The 21,620-nt window shown below is 38.0% G+C and overlaps 3 protein-coding genes across 3 annotated transcripts in view; 1 reads left to right on the top strand and 2 right to left on the bottom strand.

Annotated features, from left to right (window-relative positions):
• The window catches only part of LOC125768162 (uncharacterized), a 358,599-nt gene that overhangs the window by 299,996 nt on the left and 36,983 nt on the right, over positions 1 to 21,620 (bottom strand). The window lies entirely within an intron of this gene.
• LOC125768121 (histone H3.3C-like) lies at positions 3,339 to 3,908 on the top strand. Its single transcript, XM_049435368.1, has one exon. The coding sequence runs from the start codon at positions 3,339 to 3,341 to the stop codon at positions 3,831 to 3,833; it is 495 nt and encodes a 164-aa protein (XP_049291325.1). The 3' UTR covers positions 3,834 to 3,908.
• On the bottom strand, positions 12,950 to 15,267 carry LOC125768120 (uncharacterized). Its single transcript, XM_049435352.1, has 2 exons — positions 13,087 to 15,267; positions 12,950 to 12,970 (listed from the first exon to the last, which is right to left on the bottom strand). Exons 1-2 carry the CDS (start codon positions 15,265 to 15,267, stop codon positions 12,950 to 12,952), a joined length of 2,202 nt encoding a protein of 733 aa, XP_049291309.1.

Genomic DNA, 21,620 nt, shown 5'->3' with positions numbered 1-21,620 from the left:
TTTCATCAAACAGCATCTGCAGTGAGTTGATGTGCATCAAGAGCGATTTCTGGAAAACCTGCATATTTGATTTTCCAATAGGAACAATGTGTTTTATGAGCTCAAACATATCCATCAACGTTTGTTTTTGATCATCACTGTCTACATAAGATTTTTTGTAATCAAGCTTCGCGTTAGGAGTATATGTGTTCGAGACACTAAACCAAAGATCGATTTTCTCGATAAACTCAGCTAAGAAAGTTGCATTTTCATTGTTAGGATAGTAATGTTTTAATGCAACTGCTGTTGTACGTGACAATAATTGTGCAGCTGTTCTAACGTTTTGCCTCTGTTGGGGAGTCATTATCAAATGACTCTGACTCAGTTTGAACAATGGTGTCATTTCAGCTTGGGCTCTTTTAGCTATCATATCGAACAACAAATCTGCTGTGATCTTTTTACCTTTGTAGTCAAATCCATGGTCAATCAGCCAATTTCTTGTCAATTTTAGTAAATGTGGGGCATCCGGAAATACAAATATCTTATACTTCGTAATTGGATGCAAAAAATTTGGATTTAGATAATCGTGTGCTCCAAGCTCTTTCCAACATCCAATGTTAGATTGGCAGTTATCGCTTACGACTGCTACTACATTTATACCTATTTTAGCCAATTTTTCAATAATAGATAAAAGAATTTCCTTCGTCATTTTTTGATCAAACCCTACAAATACCGGTTGTTTCCAATTCCTGAATAGACCACAAGCCATAACAACTTGCAAGTAGTTATGCGGTCCAACTACTTCATCTGAAACCTGATCGTACTCTACAATTTTGTTGATTTTCAATTCATCGAAACTTAACACACATTCATGATTCCTCAATTATTATATTATTTTGTTCTTTGTTTGTAGATTTCTCATTACAATTTATAATTTTGTTGTATTTTTTGTGTACAGTAAAGTGCTTGAATCAACAGTTTGCACTTATTTCTCTAAAATTCGCACAATAAACGTGTTTTATGATGTTTGTTATATATCATTGCGTTATTTTGGATGGTTGCCATTTTCATTGTTGCTAGAAATGTAATAATATATGCATAGAATGATATTTTTTTTTATATTTATATTTTTTATTTCATATTTTCGCCTATATTGTCCTTATTATACGTTGTTTTCCATATTACACGTTGCTTTCGAGTTATGCACTATTTTATCGCAAATATAAATACATATTAATATTTAGAAGTGTAAGTACTAAACGTTTATCATCTATTTAATCCAGAGTTTGCTTTTATGTTGTTAGTTTTTGTTAGTCTTGGAAAATAGAAATTATATGTGTATACAATCCATAGAAAACGTATTGTGAGGTATAAGGTATAACATTATCTTAAAAATAGTTAAAGTATTTTTTTTCGAAAATCTTGGTTACTGTAGTTGTCGCTGTTCTGTTGAGCTGTTATATAACAAGTTTTTTTAAATAAAAATTTAGTTTTAAGTATCTGAAGTTTGTAGCTCTAAGCATGTATCTTGATAGTTGCTTTAGTACAACAGAAATAATTTATATGCTATAGTTTACTTTTAAGTTTTCTATTAGATTATTTGTTAATTAGCAAGAATTAAATGAAAAATAATATTATTACAAATGTCTGTATGTTTTATTTACTATATGAACTTACACTTTATGATATGTTCTACTGCAGGACAGTAATAATCATCTAATGAAGAAAAATATAGCAAATATAGCCGTTAAGCGACCTACATAAATTTCAATGAAATAAATTTTAAATACCGAATGGTGGTTCATGTTTATCCTTAAGGTTTTTTTATATTCTGAAAGAAATTGTATTGATTTTAAACACCTCATATTACTTGTTACACTGGTCAACCTTGTAAGTATTTGTTTGTCAGTGTATAACATCGTATTTTGACTAGCAATTTCAATAGTTTCTATTTATAAAATCGATAAGAAATAAAATTAATTTAAATTAATAGAGAAAATGAATATAATTATGCTATAGGCGCAACATGTACATCTGATCATTAAGTATAAAATAACCAAAATAGATCTATTCAAGCTAGTGCCAATTACAATTTCATGTTTCATGGTGCTGGACGGCTGCTACGCCTATCCTCGCTATCATATTGGCATCGAAAAGGAAACTCCAAATGTACCCCTTTGACACGGAATCGTAATCGGCATTCTGCACCGAACGCATTTGTTTTCGCCGGCTGCTCTAACAACACATAGTGCTGCATCAGAATCTCGGCATCGCACGCCCAGTCACTCGATTTGGAAATTGTACCAAATCGTGTACCCGAACCTATCCATCGTCAATTTACAATGGTCTACATGTAATTTGTAAAAGTTTAGCCACGATGGAAAATATCTGTCATTGAGTGTCAGGGCTGTGCGGCGTTTGACTTGCTGTTTAGCAACTTACAAGACACCGAGCTAATATTGGATTACGAATCCACACACAGCAGCCAAACAAGGGGAAAGATTTTCGACCTTGGAGAACCACGAGAAGAATCTGAACTGTGTTTGCAGCCTGTTTAATAACGACGGACGGTACGTAATTGTAGGATCCGCTTCGTTTATGCCGGATAAAAACCGGCCCACTTCTGTGTGCTGTTCTCAATACGGTTGAGTAGTATATATGGCCACCAGTTGCCAGTCCTTAATTACTTCCAAGGCTCAGGAAACTGGACTTATTTACCGAACCGCAAAAAAAAAACTTTCCAATAGTAGAAGGAGAAGAATACGACAGATTTATAGTAATCTCAACTTTTTGGGAAAGAAATATAATCGATTCTAGTTTGCGACACAAAGTTCTGAAAGAGATTCAACCAATGCAATCAAAACAAAAACAAACCAGCACCGGAGTTGTATCATTGTATTGGTGTAAAGCTACGCATGGAAACCGTAACACGAAACGTCAAACGGGCATTTAAAAATGGCCTGCTGAAAAGAGCTATAAGCCCACCTGTATATTATACCCACTTTGAGCTTGACGATCAAAAACAAAATGTACAACGACCGAGCCATATACTTACTCCACTACCAAAAATGTTCGATATCGCTAGCGGACTACCAATCCAGATGGTATAGCGTTTTACGGGCTATTTTTTCAGTCAACTGATATTTTAATTTCTGTAAAGGACTATTTCATCGCCCTGTAAATATTTCGTTTCCGTGGTTCTAAAACTTTATTTTGTCAAGTTGTACTTCGTCACCTTCAAATACTATTTTTATCGAACTGTCAAGCGTGTTTCAGAATGCCCATAGATTTTTCACCGGGTTCTGAGGCATGAAAACCGTTAAGGAAGATTCCGTTCATATTAATCATGCTCATTAATCATGCTATTCATCATGCTGTTCATATTAATTACCAATATACACCTGATTCCAGCTACGTTCGAATATCGTGCCATCTGCCTTAAACCGCATGCCGTCTGCTTTAAATCTCGTGCCATCACCTGCGGAAGCGTTCCACTACGGTTAAATCGTGTGCCACTACGTTCGAATTTGACAGCTCGAGCTCCGCGTAAACAGCTGGGCGCCCCGTCCACCGGTGGCGTTAAGAAGCCGCATCGTTCCGGTACGGTGGCTCTTCGTGAAATTCGTGAGATCGGCAAGCTGCCGTTCCAGTGTTTGATGGGTGAAATCGCCCAAGATTTCAGGACCGATTTGCGTTTCCAGTCGGCCGCCATCGGTGCTCTGCAGGAGGCTAGTGAAGCCTATCTGGTCGGTCTGTTTGAAGACACTAACCTGTGCGCCATCAATGCCAAGCGTGTCACCATCATGCCGAAGGATATTCAGCTGGCGCGCCGTATCCGAGGCGAACGCGCTTAAAAAGCTGCTCTTTTAGTAATAATCATCTTAAATTTTTTATTATATACGTTTGAAACCCTTTACACATACTATTTGTACAAGGCAGAACAAGGACACAAAAGAATACATTGTGTTTTACAAAAAAAAGATCGTCCTTTCGATTCGATCGATTTGAAAGATTTCTCCACCTAGCTCCAGCTAGCTTAAATTGGTTTTAGGCGCAGCTTCAAACCAGCGCAGCGGGAAGATCATTCGACGATGATCTATAGATCTTAAAAATTTTGAGGATTAACAACAGCAGCAGCACAATACTGTTCGGTCAGGCGAACACATTAACACAACGCTACCTTATCCCACAATAGCCGGTAATACTGCATTTCTTCGCTACTTATGCAATATATAACTGGTGAAATCATTTGTATGAAAAACAGACCACTCAAATTACACACGTAAAAAAGCAATGGAAAATCGTCATTTTTCAATGTGTGCAGTAGACCGTTTGACAGTAATTTGTATTGAAATGAACATAACACACTACACACTAAAAACTTTTCAAACCCATCGAGTGCTCTATAGCAGTGCTCCCCAACCTTTTTTGTACTGCGGACCACTTTTTGTTAGACATAAGTATATCGCGGCCCACATGTGCCGTCTATGAACAGACTCGTTATGTATGTACACCGCTGTTAAGGCGATTTTTTAAATAAAACATTAGCAAAAATTATATTAACCACACTCTGACACATCGAGAAGCGTAGAACGCTTGAAATGGTAAACAAAAAGTGTTAAAATTATCGGTTCAACGACCGAAAATATCTTCTGCGGACCACTTCTACTTAAGCCACGGACCACAAGTGGTCCGCGGACCATAGGTTGGGGACCACTGCTCTATAGTTTGTTGCGAATCCTTCGTGCCAAAACTAGCTTCACGCTTCCGAAAGATACACGCCAACGTACGTGGAAATAATGTGGAAATAATTCTGGCGGTTTTGAACAACCATGGTTGCCCGGACTCCGCCGTGCATTAACCAGCCGCGAAGTTTACTGGTCTCCGGTACTTGTTATGCCAATAGCAAGTACGCGTACGAGCTTTCATTGCAGATTCACCACCGCGAACATTTATAAAAAGTAACATACTTTTTTTTTTTTTTTTGCTCGGTTAGTAACATACTTTAAAATGCCAAACATCTGCAATTCACTGACAACGGCACAGCGGGCGTAAAGTTGTTTATTTTCCTGGCATAAATGCACCGCCCAGAACAAATACAAATTTTCGATTATGTAGATATGGTAAACATCACAGGGAAAAGACTACCCTTTTTTGATGTCCATCATTTAGATATAATCATAGATGTTGTTGACACGACATCAACATGTCAAAGATGACAGAAGCGAAAGATCGATCAACCGATGATCGATCTTGTTTAATCGATAATCGGAAAACATCGCGAACCGAAGATATGGTTAAAGGGTCAACGGACAGCGCTCGGGCGGCAGGGATAAAAACGAATCAGGGCGCGCGAAACCATATGACTAAATAAGGAGATAAATTTAACACATGATTAGAAACGATGCGGAAGAAAGTTCCGCACGTGAAGCAGTAGTGATTCAGAGACCAAAGCGAGGAGAACAAACTTGTAAAAAGTTGTACAAATCTAGGACAAAATAAACTGACTTTATAACTCAACAATTGTTTTTCCCTGGGGCGGCCCGGTGGTGCATGTTTAAAATAGCGCCCGTCCACACGGCAGGAACCGGGTTCAAATCCCATCCGGACCGTCCCCCCGTAGCATGGACTGACTATCCTGCTATGTGGTAAAATAAGTCTTGATACGGCCAGACCGTTCTAACCGAGCAAAAAAAAAATAGTTTTTCCTTCGGTTTGGAGAACGCTGCAACAGATGTCGTTACCTCGGTTCGCCTACTAGACACCTACAAGCATGGTACAAGCATGGAAATCTGGTAAACTATCAGGACAGTGCAAATGGTCTGTAGATTTTTTTGCTCGGTTAGAACGGCCTGGCCGTGTCAAGACATGTTTTGCCACGCAGCAGTATATTCAGTCCTTTGGGGAATATTTGAATATTTTTGAATATTTGGGGAAGGGATTTGAAACCCTGTCCTGTCGTGTAGACCGGCGCCGTTTACATCACTGGGCCGCCCGAAATGGTCTGTACATGAAATTAAGAAAATTAACAATATTTCGTATAACGTAGAACTGCCTATAGATTTACATAGCAGAATTCGGTCCATCAAAGTCTCACATTTGTGCAAAGCAAGTGAATTCAAAATATTTTTGCAAGTGCTCCACCCCATTGCTTACAAGGGTATACTACCGGAAGTATAATCACTTTATGTTGCATTTTTATGCTATAACTATGTTCTATTCTAACTCTTATAGATGATACTGACCAGATAATACAGGAAAACCTTGTCATAATTTTTCCGGTAGCCAGAAGAAATTGTAACAAGATAACCCAAATAGCCAATTTATCTTAAGCAGCAAAGTTGAGCACGCTAAAGATCGCTTCTTTAATACGACTTTTGCAGTAGATAAGCAGCTTCAAAGTTGTCAAAGCCGTACTTTTAACCAACCCTTAAGCAGCTCTTGAATGTCAAACTGTAAAAGAAAGTATTTATGCAGGTTTAATTTTCAAGCAAGACGATTAAAAAAATGAAATGTAAAAAATAAATTATTCCTGCTTGAAGTTGCATTTGTGGTTGTATACTCAACTTGCTACAATGAGATCTTTTCGGATATATTTATGTGTATTAGGTTTGTTCTGATAGTTGTGTGAGTGTTTTACAATATAGCATTTTTTGTTGAAAACTGTATTTATTGAGTATTGAACGCATTTCACCCTGCCTACAGAGTGCTGCCTATGCTAATTCTACCGTAAGTTCTGTGATTGCTCATCACGTAATATCTGGACAAAAACATATTAAGCAGCAATCAACAATCATACGGAAAATAATGATTTGTTCTTTGTATGATTTGTGTACACTTTTGTTTTTTCAAATTGTTTTTTTTTTCGAGAAAAACACATTAATGCCATGAGCATTTCCTCAATGCATAAAAAAATTAACAATCGGAAACTGGTGGCGTATGAAGTTCTTAGCTTCCGTAAAAAAGCTGCAAATTTTCGATACCGTTCCGAAAACCATCAACAATCGTTAAAATACTTGAACAGCATAGCTACGAAGTCAACGGGATCAAGGTGCAAATATCCGACACTAACCGCAGCAGTTAATATTTCCATGAAACCGAACTTTTAGCAATGGTAAATATTTCCATGCAAATGTACAGTGCCTTAGGACAGCGACACAAGGATGATAACAATCGATGTCGATCACATCTACAATTGTTCGATATTAGATGGAATTTAAAAAAATATGAACATAGAAACAAATAACAAAGCAATGGCAATTTCGGCCAGTCGAGCAAATACCAGTAGATCAACACAAAAGACCGGGTTGGAAAGCATTTGCACCTAACACCGTTGAATTTCTGCGATGGAGCAAATGCGATCATTTCGATCGTAGCATTTGACGCGAGTAGAGGCAGAAAGCTTAAGGTGAGATAATAATTGCCATTTGATAAAGATTCATTATGATTGATTCTTAAACATGTTCGATATATTCCAGACTTCAACCAAAATCACAATATGCCGTTTAACGTTGTCGAAACTGTGGACGCTAGAGGGCACAAGGAACTGTTAACAGTTCCTGAACCTTGGGTTCAAGGATCGAGTAAAGGCAGAACTTTTTTTTCTGGCCAAACATACGACGCAAGGAACGGTTGAATGAACTAATAGAAGACGACAACAGCACTCCAACAAATTCTTGGGAACGAATTTTGTGCAGAGTGAAACGTGAAACTGATTTTAGTGAGAAGCTTACGCATGAAAATAAGAAAAACCACAAAAGGTCAAACAACGCGTTTCCAGGCCTGTGAAAAATTTCGAATCCATGTTAGAACCATGTATCGATGAAAATAACGAATACTCCTACGCGTTACCAGATGTGTGTTGCCCGAAAATCCGGAAAAAAGCGGGGAAAATGAATGGCTCGACGAAAGTGAAGTGGACGAAAATTTGGTAGCGGAAAACTTTAAAGAAAGTATTACCAATAATAGCTTTGAACATAAAAATGAACCAGAAGAGCAACTTAAATCAAGTGATTTAGGAACACATAATATCGATCTAAACGAAAGATTACAACGACTAGAATGTGCTATGTCAACAGTTATTTCGAAGGTATTCAGAAATCAATTGGCAAATCTTGAAAAGCTATAGCTTGTTATAGCAAAGCTGGATATTCTTACGTATAAAACAGTGATACCCGTTCCCATGAGGCGTAGAAAAAACAACAATATAGGGTTTGAACCTATCGCAACAGCACAAAAACTGACAAATTTAATACTTTAATGAGATAGCGACATGGTTAGAAAACAACATATACGAAAACACTCCTGAAAATAGAATGATAGAAATTATGGATTTGATTTTTACGAAACAATTTTTAGCTGAGTGTAGGACAGGAATTAGCAAGGGAAAAGAAAAAATACCGCTTATCGCATATAAAAACGTATTAGAACTTTTTAGATTTCACGGTAGCACAAACGATGTTGATGTTACTATGAGAATGGTTGCAATATTTTTTATGAAGAAGCTAAAAAATGCAACGAAAAGAGCGGCGACCAAAGGCCTACGTAAGAGTACACAATATAAATTTTAGTTTTTATTTCTTTTTTCTAAACGTAACAAAACTTACTGAACTATTTCAATGTATGCACTAAAGGAATAAAGACAAATTCATTTGATTTTCTTGTTTCTATAGCTACTAACTTGCATCTAATATCACAAAAGTTTATAATTTCCTCTGTACTAGATAATTCAGCATTTTTTCCAACAAAAATGTTTAGAACAGAGGATTTAAATGGATATTCAAAAAAGTTCCATTGTTTTCTAAGTACTCTTCCATGAAAAGCGGAGAATGATATAGAATGCAACCATCACGATTGTTATCCTGCATTTTGAAGTTAATACTGTTATTGTTTAGTGTTTCTCCTTCATACTTATAAATAGATTATCGAAGCTCGAAGGTTTTCATAAGTTGCTGTAAATGCTGTCGCCTGCTTCGTAGCAATTTTTTAAGATTTTGCAACTTATTTTCAAATGGGTATGTTGAAAGAGTGTTTAACGCACCTACATACCCATCTACATCGTCAAATACGTGCAACAGATTATGAACTTTGCTGGTTATAAATTGTTCGCCGTATATGTCACTATACTGAATTACAAATTCGGTTAACATTTGTTTTGCAACGAGCCAATTCTGTTTGTAAAACGTTGTTGATAACATGGTGACTGCGCAGGAAAGCAACAAGAATTGATTATAGTTTTCTTCGGATAAAATATATCTAACTAACTATAATCCTATAATTCATTTGTCCTGTTGTCTACATATATAGTCCTATAATTGTCAAGTGTTGTACATATGAACAAACAAACAAAAACAAACCAAATTCGTGAAACGTTAAACTAATCCATGAAACCTAACAATTTCTGAAGGTAACTTAATGTGTCGTAGAGTATCTGAAATTTTTATAATTTCAGAAGCTGAAAGTTTGGCGTGTATACCAAGTTTTCCATCTCTCCAACCTAGCAACAATCTTTTCATTACTCCCAAATCAATTAGATGCAAGCGGTCTGTTATAACAATATCCTTGATGATATCCAAAAACGGAACTTCTATCAAAGGGCTAACATTTTTTTTATGTTTTCCATACGCTTTTTCACGAAAACCAGCATCTGTACGGTTTGTATGGTTCACACCTTTAAAGATGACAGTATGGGATTCATAACTGTATTCTCCCTGACATGTACATTTTAAACAACCGTGCGCTGCATTGTAATTAGCAACTCCTAAAATAAATATATAGGTATCTGTTGACGCAGGATACTGCTTCGGATTTTCTGGTATTTCTAATTTGCTAAAAACCAGCAAATACTGCTTCCTTTGTGCCGTTGTACTGTAGATTTTATTTTCACGTGTTCTCTTCGCTTGTTGTAATGTGTAACTGTGTAATTGTGTAATTGTGTAATTGTGTAATTGTCAAATTGTCCCACTCAACATTTTGATATTTTGCTTACGTTCTTAGTTGACACAAGTATTATGCAACAAGTTGCATAACACTTGTATCGCAACTTGTCTTGCTCTAACATCCCGGCCACCTTGAAATAACCTCGTTATTTTAATATCATATTTTCTACTCAGACATCGGGAGCAAAGCTATTCTAACAACTGGGCGGGTTATGATCTTTCCGTGTGCCGTCTTTAATGACACCACCCGCACTATGTTGTCTTTACCGGGGTGCACTGCAACGATCTTGGCCAGTGGCCACTGGCCTGGTGGAAGGTGATCTTCTTTTAAAATTACTGCGCGTCCTATCTCGATTTGCACCGGCGGCTTGCACACCTTAGTGGCCCTGGCTTGGAGTTGTTGGAGATATTCCGGGAACCACCGTGCCCAGATGGCTTGCATGTGCTTTTGCGTACGCCCCCAGTGAGTTAACCGATTGTCTGGAACCTCCTTGACGTCTACTTCCGGAACCAATTGGAAGTTTGATCCCGTGATGAAATGGCCAGGTGTTAACACGTCGAGATCATCTGGCGAATTCGGAATGGGCGTGAGTGGTCGCGAGTTAAGGCACATTTCCACCCGCGCACATAACGTCAGAAAATCTTCATACATCACTGTGGTCGACCCTAACTCCTTCATGAGATGTTGCTTGGCTGATTTCACTGCGGCTTCCCACAATCCGCCAAAATGAGGGGTACGCGGCGGAATAAACTTCCATACTATCTCGTTCACAGCACACCAGTCGAACAGTAGCTCGCGTGATTTGGCATCAGTTTTCAATTGTTGATACAACCGATGAAGAAGATTCGCCGCTCCTTTGAATGTTGTGCCATTATCAGAATTCAACTCCTTAACCTTTCCGCGACGTGAAATGAAACGTTGCAGCGCGGCGATAAATGCTTGTGTGGTTAAGTCGCATACTACTTCGATGTGTACCGCACGCGTTGCAAAGCATATGAAAATGGCTATGTATACCTTTCGTGGTATGGTTTTCCTAGTCCCAAACTTGACAAAGAAGGGCCCGCAATAATCCACTCCGGAAATAGAGAACGGAGGTGCTGGAGTTACTCTACTGCTCGGCAAGTCACCAATTGTTTGACTGATGAAGGTAGGTTTCTTCTTAAAACACGTAACACATCGATGATAAACCGACCTAACCAGGTTTCTTGCGCCAATAATCCAAAACTTCTGCCTCAACGTAGCAAGCATGAGTTGCGGACCAGCGTGTAGTTGTCGTCTGTGACATGCTTCAACGATCATGTTTGTCAATGGATGTTTTGCGGACAAGATTATAGGATTCTGAGTCGAAGGCGGAAGAGTTGCTAGATTCAGACGGCCACCAATACGAATTAGTCCATCCTTGCCGAGTATTGGTTTGATCCATCTCAGTTGCGATGATCGTGTAACAGGCTGCCCAGTAATCAGCGAATGTAATTCGTCCGGAAACATTTGTTGTTGGTGTAGTAAACATAAGTTTACTTCTGCAAATTGTACCTCAGCCGTTGACAACCACTTCCGATTGTCCTCCAAGAATTCACTAGAAAGCTGCGCTCCCTTACGATTTCTGAACTTCACCAACAGTCGACAACAGTATGCGAAGACACGAAGTAGTTTAGTATATGATGAATATTTTGCAAACAATTCATCGCAAAAGGTGCTTGCAACCGCTGCTAATGCCAACACGGCAGTGTTACGACACTCTTCTAAATTTTCAGCATCTTCTGAAGGGACGAAATGACTTTCTGGCCATTGATTTTCTGGTAGCGAGAGCCAAGATGGTCCATTCCACCATCTTTCAGCATAGAGCAGATCCTTTGGTTCTACACCTCGAGAAATATAATCTGCCGGATTATCGACTCCTGCTACATGTCTCCATTGTTTTATGTTCGTGGCGTCTAGGATTAGAGTAGTACGATTTGCCACGAACGTCTTCCATCTACACGGCGATGCGTTTAACCAGTGCAGGACTGTGGTTGAATCGCTCCAGTACTTAATGTTGGTGGGGTTGAATCTAAGTGCTGTCGAAATCTTGGCTAAAAGTTGAACGCTCAACAATGCAGCACATAGTTCTAACTTAGCGATCGAATGATGAGAGTTTACCGGAGCTAACTTGGACTTTGCCGCTAGTAGACGAGTAGTGAAACCTGACTGCGAACTGACGCGTATGTAGCAACAGGAACCGTAAGCACGTTCGGAAGCATCTCCAAATATGTGAAATTCACAACCTTCTAACATTTCGTTGCCAAAAATGAATCGTGGAATGTTAAGATCTTCTAACAAATGAATCGTTCGTTGGAAGGATTTCCAATCGTTTTGGAGCTTCGTTGGTAGATTCGCGTCCCAATCGATGGGTTTCTTCGTTGTCGAGTCGATTGTTGTCCAAGCCCTTTGCATTAATAGTTTCGCCATGCATACGACAGGTCCTACAAGTCCCAAAGGATCAAATATTTTTGCAACAGATGATAACAACGTACGCTTCGTAATAGTTGATGGCAATTCGACGTTCTTTAAATTGTAACTGAACTGATCCCTTCCTGGAAACCAAACTAATCCCAAAGTAGTGATGGCGGCATCAGTTCCCAGGTAGTGACAGCGAGGCGTGGCTAAATCCTTCTCGATAATGTCATCCAGTACGCGTTTCGAATTCGAAGACCATTTTCTTATCACAAAACCGTACTGCCGCAATAAGCTAGTCACGTTTTTCTGCAATGTAGCAGCAGACTCCTCATCATTAGCACCATTAGTCAAATCATCGACATAAAAATCGTTTTTTATGGCTTCTGCTTCAATCGGGTTGGTTGCCATTTCGTTTAGTGCGATCTGCCTTAATGCTCTGGTTGCTAAAAATGGAGCACAGGCTGTTCCGTAGGTCACGGTTTTTAGCTGGTAACATCTTAACTCTTCTGCAGCTGTTGGTCGCCATACAATTCGTTGTAACGGTTGATCATCAACATGTACCATAACCTGGCGATACATTTTTTCGATATCCGCGCTAATTGCCACTCGATGCGTTCTAAAATGTAGGATCACTGAAAAAAGATCAGACTGAACTGTTGGACCAACTTCGAGTACATCATTCAGGGAGTAGCCAGATGTAGTTTTACACGAAGCGTCAAATACTACCCTTACTTTCGTCGTTGTGCTTGACTCCTTCTGCACTGGATGATGCGGTAGATAGCAATGGGGCATGCTATCATCCACTGGTTCTGGTAGCACGACCATATGTCCCAACTCTTCGTATTCTTTCAAGAACTTTCGGTATTCTTCGTACATTTTCGGGTTTCTTTGTAGTCTTCGTTCGGTGTTGAAAAATCTCTTCTCCGCTATAGCCTTTGAATCGCCTAGACTTACTCTCGATGTATCCACCTTCGGCAACTTGACTACGAATTTACCTTCCTTATTGCGAGAAGTCGTTTCGGAGAAGAATTTCTCGCATGTCTCTTCGTCTAACTCGACTGATGATGAGGATGGTAGTACCTCTAACTCCCAGAATCGTCGGATGGTTGTTTCTAACGTGTCCTGACTAACTGCTGCGTTTGTTGACACGTGACGATTCTGAGTTGTAGCTGGGGTCGTTCCAGCAACTGTCCATCCAAATCTAGTGTTGACAAATACAGGCTTGTTCGATCCAACACTAATTCGCTCGTTTGTGTGAATGGCCCAAAATGCTTCTCCGCCAATTACTAGATCAATCTGACCTGGTTTGTAGAAAAATGGATCGGCTAGAGGTAGTCCTTCTATTCTCCATTCCTTGGTGTTTACTTCAATTGTTGGAAGCTGTGCTGTTGGAGAATCTATGACAAGGAAGTTGAGTTTTGTGCTAAACCTCTGAGTCTTCGACGACACGACTACATCCATCGCTTCATGTATGTGGTTTTCTCGTTGTCCAATTCCTACAATAGATACGCTAGCATGACGTTTGCGATTACTAAGACGATTTGCTAGAGCCGTTGAGATAAAGTTGGACATCGATCCAGAGTCTAACAGCGCTCTTGCATCAAACGATCTGCCATTGTCATCCACAACCTGCACTAATGCTGTTTGTAATAGGACGGTCGTCTTTCCCGATGCGGCAGTAGTTGCGGCTACAATGTTGTCTGATGTTGGATTCTGCATCGCTGTGTCTACATGTAACAATGTGTGATGTCGTTGATGACACTTGTGGCATTTGAATTTCGACATACATCGCTGGGCGATGTGTCCGATTCGGAAACAGTTCCGGCATAGCTTATTCGATGTGATGACTTCCTCTCGTTGTGCCACTTGCATGCCCTTAAACGATTCACACTGATGCAAATAGTGTGGTTGTGAACAAGCATAACACCGTATCACGGGAGTTGGTGCCATGCTTACACATGCGATGCCTCTTTGCTGTTTCGTGCTGGTTAGTTTACTCGAACTTGGTTTTTGTGCTTCTGTTGATGCTTGAGCTGTAGCACTAAGAATTCTCAATCGACCTTGAAGAAATTCTTGCAGCTTGACATACACGTCTTCCTTGTCCTTGCTGGTATACTCCTCCCAAGCCAACAAGGTTTTACCATCTAACTTATAAAAAAGTAGATTGCACAACGGTGTATCCCAATGAACTAAAGCCTCACTTAACGCACTCATTCCTTGAGTTAGTCGAGTAAATTCGTCAGACACTCGTCGAAGCTCTTCAATCGTATCATTCTTCATCGGTGGGATAGAAAACAGCGCCCGGAAATATTCACGCTTAAGGATCCTTTTGTTATCATATCGATCTAGCAGTGCCTTCCACGTGATGCTGTAACCATCTGCCGTAAGCTGCACATGCTGGAATCGTTTCGCCACTTCACCCTTCAGCACTGATAGCAGGTACTGCAGTTTCACAACATCAGGCATGTCTTCAGCCTTGTCAATCATTGACACAAATCGGTCCTTGAAGCTGATCCAATCTGTGGTGTTACCATCGAATCTTGGTAAATCCAACTTCGGCAGTCGCACGTTTGCCACGTGTTTAATCTTTCCCGGCTCTACTTCATCCGGAGCAGGCAGAGCACATGGTCGATTTGAGGTTAGGAATCCCTTGGCTTCGCAATACTTATTGTAGAACTCATTGCGCTGGTTGAACAAATCGGCCAGCTGCTCTTCATCTTCCTCAAGGGACTCTAGTTTGGACTGGGCCGCTTCAAACGCCTTCCAGATCGACTCCAAATTCGCTAACCTCTCTACCACTTGGTTGCTTTTAACTTCCGTAAAACCAACCATGAATTCTTCTGTGGCTCTCATCTGAGCACGGGCACGAAGAGTCGCAATCTTCGCTTGGGTCTTCTTGGTTTCAGTGGCCATTTCAATGCGTCAGCGAATAGTAACGATTTTTCTACAATACAGACTGTATTAGAAGGATAATAGATCACTTCACTTGCGACACGCGTGATTGAGGTTAAACCTCGATGCACCCAAATTAGCAGTTTGTGTGTCCAGAAATCCGGTTCGAAGGACCAAATGTTGACGCAGGATACTGCTTCGGATTTTCTGGTATTTCTAATTTGCTAAAAACCAGCAAATACTGCTTCCTTTGTGCCGTTGTACTGTAGATTTTATTTTCACGTGTTCTCTTCGCTTGTTGTAATGTGTAACTGTGTAATTGTGTAATTGTGTAATTGTGTAATTGTCAAATTGTCCCACTTAACATTTTGATATTTTGCTTACGTTCTTAGTTGACACAAGTATTATGCAACAAGTTGCATAACACTTGTATCGCAACTTGTCTTGCTCTAACAGGTATCTTATATTTTTAATAGCATTTCTTACTCTTAGTTAGCTTACCTTTAATAAACGCTCTAGCAGGTGAATCGGCTATTATTGCTAGAAGACTTATGGAAATTTTACTGCCCAATATTTGTATTCCGTTTACCAATATTTCTTTCAACTCACCCACCAATTGCTCAAATATTCTTCAACGTTGCCAGGTTTCGTACCATAACAAACTGCAACAATCATTGGCGGAGTGGTTGGCATCTCGTGAATGTTAATAAGAATCGGCCAAAATTGCTTATTAATGCTTTTATATAATGGTAGGCCATCAACAAAAACATTCAAAGACAACTTTTGAAAAGGCGGTCTTTCCTTACTGAAAAAAAAACATTTACCAGATTAAGTGAGAATGACATACAAACATACAAATCCAGAAAAAACTTACAAGAAATAGGATGAAATACTTTTTTCGATACCGTTGTACCAAAATTGTCCGCCATTTACATCTGTAATGATTGCCGGGTCCTTTTAGTGCGCAGCAAAGTTCTGGCGTCATTCGAAAGGTGGCTTTCAATTTTGGAGTTCAGTATTTTAAGTAGCATGTTTATTGAATGATGGGATTGGTTAGTGGCTAATGCCCAATATTTAAGAGAATCTTCCATATTCAAGTGTTGAAATTCATTCCCTTCCTTTTTTACTCCTTCAGGATTATCTTCCGATTCAGAACTTTCTAAATATTGATCTATATCTGGAATACTTGTTGATGAACCTACGGAGGACAGTAAATGGTTTTCATAACAATAAACTTTCAATATCTTTGTGCGTATCGCGACAAACCTGTGGTATCCAATAATTCACTCTTAATGGAACTAATAGTATTGTCGAATAATTTACGTTTTATTTTATCACGTTTGCGATAAATTTTCCCCGATTTTTTAATAATTTGGGAATACATTGTATTATTTGTTTACTTTTTTAGCTAATGGCGTCGTTTTGCGATGCCGACATTTGACAGATTTGCGATGGGATTGTAAACAAAATGCCATCGAGTACCGTGTGCTTCTTGTTGAGCCTTGTAGTTGCCTTGTTTGTAGAGCCTTGTATTGAATATAAGAAACATACAATAACAACGAAAATATCTACGAAAGCATAACACATGAAGAAGAAATACATATTAAAAAAAGATCCAGAAACGAAACAATAATTTTTAGCGACACCGAAGTCGTATTAAGTGATTCGGAAATATACTCTAGCGAAATGGAAACATAAAAAAAACAAACAAAAAACCAATACAAACAGAAAAAAACAACCATATTGCATAGAGCACTTTATACGTAAACTCCAACACTAAAACGGATAAACTAAATATCATCCAGACAAACATCCTAAGTTTACCAAAAAACAAAGAAGAATTAAAACACATTATATATGGAAAGGAAATACATGCAATATGTTTACAAGAAACATGGACTAACACAAACAAGAATATTAAAATACCAGGCTACAATATGGCAAAAACCGACAGAGCAGACGGATACGGAGGGACATGCATACTATTAAAAAAAGGAATTCGATTTACAGAAGTTAAAGTAACGGACCAAACAGACACCATACAAACAACTGCCATAAAACTACACAAAACAAACCTAATAATCATAACTACATACATAGCACCACAAGCGAAAATCTCAGATATTCGAAACACTTTAGCTCAAATAGTATATAACACCAAAAATTACAAAAAAGCAATTATAACGGGAGATTTTAACGCACACCACACCTTTTGGGGGGACGATAGAATAGACCTTAAAGGAGAAACAATCATTGACGAAATCGACAAGTCCAATTACATTATACTCCACAACGACACATACACATACATCCCTACGGACAAAAACAAAAGACAAACAGCAATAGACCTGACAATAGTATCAAAAGACATTTTTCAAAACACTTCAAAAAAAATCAAAAACATACATATTGGTTCCAGCAACCATAAGATCATAGAAATAAACATAACAATGAAGGGAATACACACCCCCATTATAACAATCAACAGGAAAAAAGTAATAGAACAAATACAACTCCTAGACGAAACAAAAATAGAAACCATACCACAATGCATAAAAAAAATACAACAAATCATCACCAAAAACAAACGTAAAACAAAACACCAACTAAAAAGCTGGTGGAATGATGAATTGCAAACTGCCCTAAATGATAGGAATAACGCTAGAAAAAATTTTAATAGAGACAGAACAATAGAAAAAGCCATAGAATTAAGGACGAGAACAGCGATATTTATTCGAAAAATAAAGAAATTTAAAGAGGAAGAATTCCAAAAGACCCCAGAAAACATCAACTACCAAACAAACACAAAAGAACTATGGAACCTGATAGGAAGAATAAATCACAACAGACCGACAAACAAGGAAAATAACATAATACATAATGAGATACAGAAAGCCAAAGAATTCCTAAAACTCAATTTCCAAGCAAATAAAAAATCAAAATACCAATTACAAATAGACCCGAACAGACAAATAGACAGAGCACTAATAGACAAAGAACTTTGGAGGGACATAATAAAAAAGAAAAAAAATACCGCCCCCGCGATAGACCAAATAACATACGAAATGTTACGCAACATAAACGAACCAACAATAGAAAAAATAATATCAGATGCGAACAAAATGTGGATCAAAGGAAAAATCAACAAAAAACTAAGAAATTTCAAAATAATAGCCATACCAAAACCAAACAAAGACCAAAACAACATAGATAACTATAGACCAATAGTACTAATACCTACCCCAACCAAAATCTTGAACTCCGCTGTACTCATCAAACTAAACAAACACATAGAATCTCAAAAAATACTGCCGGACAACTCCTTCGGTTTTAGAAAAAACAAAACCACAAATCAATGCGTAAACCTTCTAACAAACGAAATCACCCGAAACAAAAGAAAAAAAAATAAGTGGCGCAATATTCCTAGACCTAGAAAAAGCATACAATAAAGTACAAACAAGAACACTAATAGGAAAAATGATTAACACGAAAATACCTTATCAAATCACCATGTGGGTCAGTGCGTTCCTAAAGAACAGAACGATAGAAATAGAAAGCAGTAAAAACATAAAAATGTTAGTCACAGACGGACTCCCCCAGGGAGACGTCATGTCCCCCACACTTTTCAACATCTACACCAAAGACATACATGTAAGAAATAAGTTGTTAACCCCTGAGAAGAGTGACGGTCACTCACGGCTCTCACTGGCGAAATTATAAAACGATGGAAACCGTTTAGAAATAAATCAGTATCGTTCGAACTCTAACCTGAAGATCAGTTTTTACATACATAAAAAATTGAAAACAAAAACATTAAAATTATACAATATGCAGACGATTTCGTAATCTTAAGGTGCCTAGCAACGAGAGCTGACAAAAAGGTGAAAAATTTGTCAAAACGGAGCTTTTGTCACTTTGTTGAGCTTTTGACAAAATTTTATTTTGTAGAAAATTCACGAAAAAGGTTGACAAGAATGGTGACAAAAAGTTGACAAAAATTTGACGTTCGCTCAAAACGTAAACAAGCGCGCTTTAAAGATAGTATATCGTGAATTGCTGACCATTGCGGTGTTCTCTTTTGTCGAATTAACTGTATTTCATCCCTGCAAGGACACAGACCATCTTAATCAATTAATTTAAAGCCAAAATTACTGTAAAACTGCTTACAATGCGTTGAATTTTCGTGTACGTTGAAGATGATGTTGATTTTGTCAATCATGGGTTGCTATGTTTTGTCAAAGTGTACAAATGTGTGCACGGCCACGAAAAAAACTATTTTTCGCAGTTGACAAGCTGTTTTTGTCACTTGAAAAATTTGTCACCTTTTTGTCAGCGCTCGTTGCCCAGCACCTTTAGGAAACGGCCAAAACGAAAAAGAACTCAAAAGCAAACTACAAACAGCCCTAAACCAATTCGCACAGGAAATAGAACTTCTAAACCTACCAATAAACATAGACAAAACAAAATACATGATATTTAAAAATAACACAACAAATAACGATAACCTCAAAATAAGAAACAACACCATTGAAAAAACAAATACATACAAATATCTAGGAACAATCATAGACAAACAACTAAACTTCAACAAACACATAGAACACATAAAAAACAAAGCTACAAACAGACTCAATATACTAAAGATCCTATGCTCCAGGAAAAATAACCTAGATCCAGAAAAGACCCTTACAGTATACAGAGCAACAATCAGAAACATTATAGAAACTGGCGCATCATACATAAATAACAGCAACAAAAACAATCGAAAAAAACTCAATACAATTATAAACCAGGCGCTTAGGAAAACAACAGGATGCACAAAAACGACGCCAATAAACACACTACACGCGTTAGCGGCAGAAATACCGATAGAAATAAGAGGGAAATTTATTGCAAGAAAAGAGCTAGCAAAAAACATTGTCTACTCCAACAATATTAGAGAACAAATGAAAAAATGCCAAAAAATAACGAGAAAAAAAAGAAAACATACCAAGAACAAATCTACTTACAAGACATAGAAATACTAAACCAACTACACATTAGCAAACCAAACAACATAGCAGACAAAACCATAATTGATACCGAACTAACAAAAGAAATTGGAACAAAAAGTAACAAAAACAAAGAAACCCTCAGACAACTCACTTTAACCAAGATGTCAGCAAGAAACCGCACAGGGGTAAACATCTTCACGGATGGGAGCCTGAACAAAAATAAAGCAGGAATAGGCATATACATACAAGACAAACACAGACACATGTACCACGAATACAATTTAAAGAACACAACATCCATAACAACAATAGAATTGACAGCAATAGAAACAGCACTCACCCTAACAGAAAAATATGATCTAAAAAACATGACTATATACACAGACAGCCTAACATCATGCAAAATACTCGAAAAAGCACAAACAGAAACAGAAACTGAAAAAGAGCTCCGAAAGGCAAGTAGCAATAGTATGGATACCATCACATGTAGGAATAAAAGGAAACGAAACAGCGGACAGTCTAGCGGACAAAGGCACCATCTCAGACCAAAAACTAGATAACAAAATTAGATATACAGACGCGACAAGGATTTTCCAAAAAGAAATGGAGGAAGAGACAAAAAAATGGTATATGGAACTATCAAAACACAAAGGCAAGAAATGCGCAGAATTCGTAAAACAATTCCCCTCGCAAATATGGCACAAGGACATAGACATAAACCCCAAAGAAATCAAAACCACAAACAAAATACTGGCAGGACATGATTTATCAAGCTACTGGCTAACAAGAATGAGGATAAAACAAAACGGAAACTGTGATAACTGCAATACGCCAAACACAGGATGGCACATGATATTCGAATGCCCAAAGTACAATACCAAAGATAGAGTAACAAAACGTGAACTAAAAGAAAAATGGCAAGACAAAAAAGGACACACAATCAAGAAACTAACAAAATTTATCACAGAAAAAAACATAGAATTATAAAAAAAAATAGAATAATAAAAACAACATGACAATAGACGAGAAAAAGTAACCCTTTCACCCTCTTCCAAACGGAAGAAGACTGAAACGGGAAAAACTTTTACTCCCGACCCAAGATCAGGATAAAACTTAAAAATGTACAACGAAGGAAAAACACGCAGCTTCACTACATGCATTTTGGCCCGCAAAATAGATGATAGGGAAATAGCAGTGAAAAAAAAAACAAAAAAAGATCAAAAAAACGGACATACAGAAAACAAGAAAAACCAAAGAATAGCAAAAACAGGGAAAAGAAGAAACAAAAATCAAACAAAACAAACCAAAGATATAAAATAATGGAACAAGTAGACCTAGAACAAAGAGAAATAGACTGACAAGTCTACTCCACAGAGACAG

This window comes from Anopheles funestus, chromosome X, assembly GCF_943734845.2.
Source record: "Anopheles funestus chromosome X, idAnoFuneDA-416_04, whole genome shotgun sequence".
Taxonomy (NCBI): Eukaryota; Metazoa; Arthropoda; class Insecta; order Diptera; family Culicidae; genus Anopheles; species Anopheles funestus.
Note: the sequence above shows the minus strand (reverse complement) of the source record. Positions and strands in the feature narration are given on the sequence as shown.

Bases quoted from the DNA above. Each gene is read 5' to 3' on its own strand.
- LOC125768121 (XM_049435368.1), top strand. From the start codon at position 3,339: ATGCTATTCATCATGCTGTTCATATTAATTACCAATATACACCTGATT.
- LOC125768120 (XM_049435352.1), bottom strand. From the start codon at position 15,267: ATGGCCACTGAAACCAAGAAGACCCAAGCGAAGATTGCGACTCTTCGT. The intron at 12,971-13,086 runs GTAAGGGTAGTA...CCTACATTTTAG, and splicing joins AGTCAAGCACAACGACGAAA to AACGCATCGAGTGGCAATTA.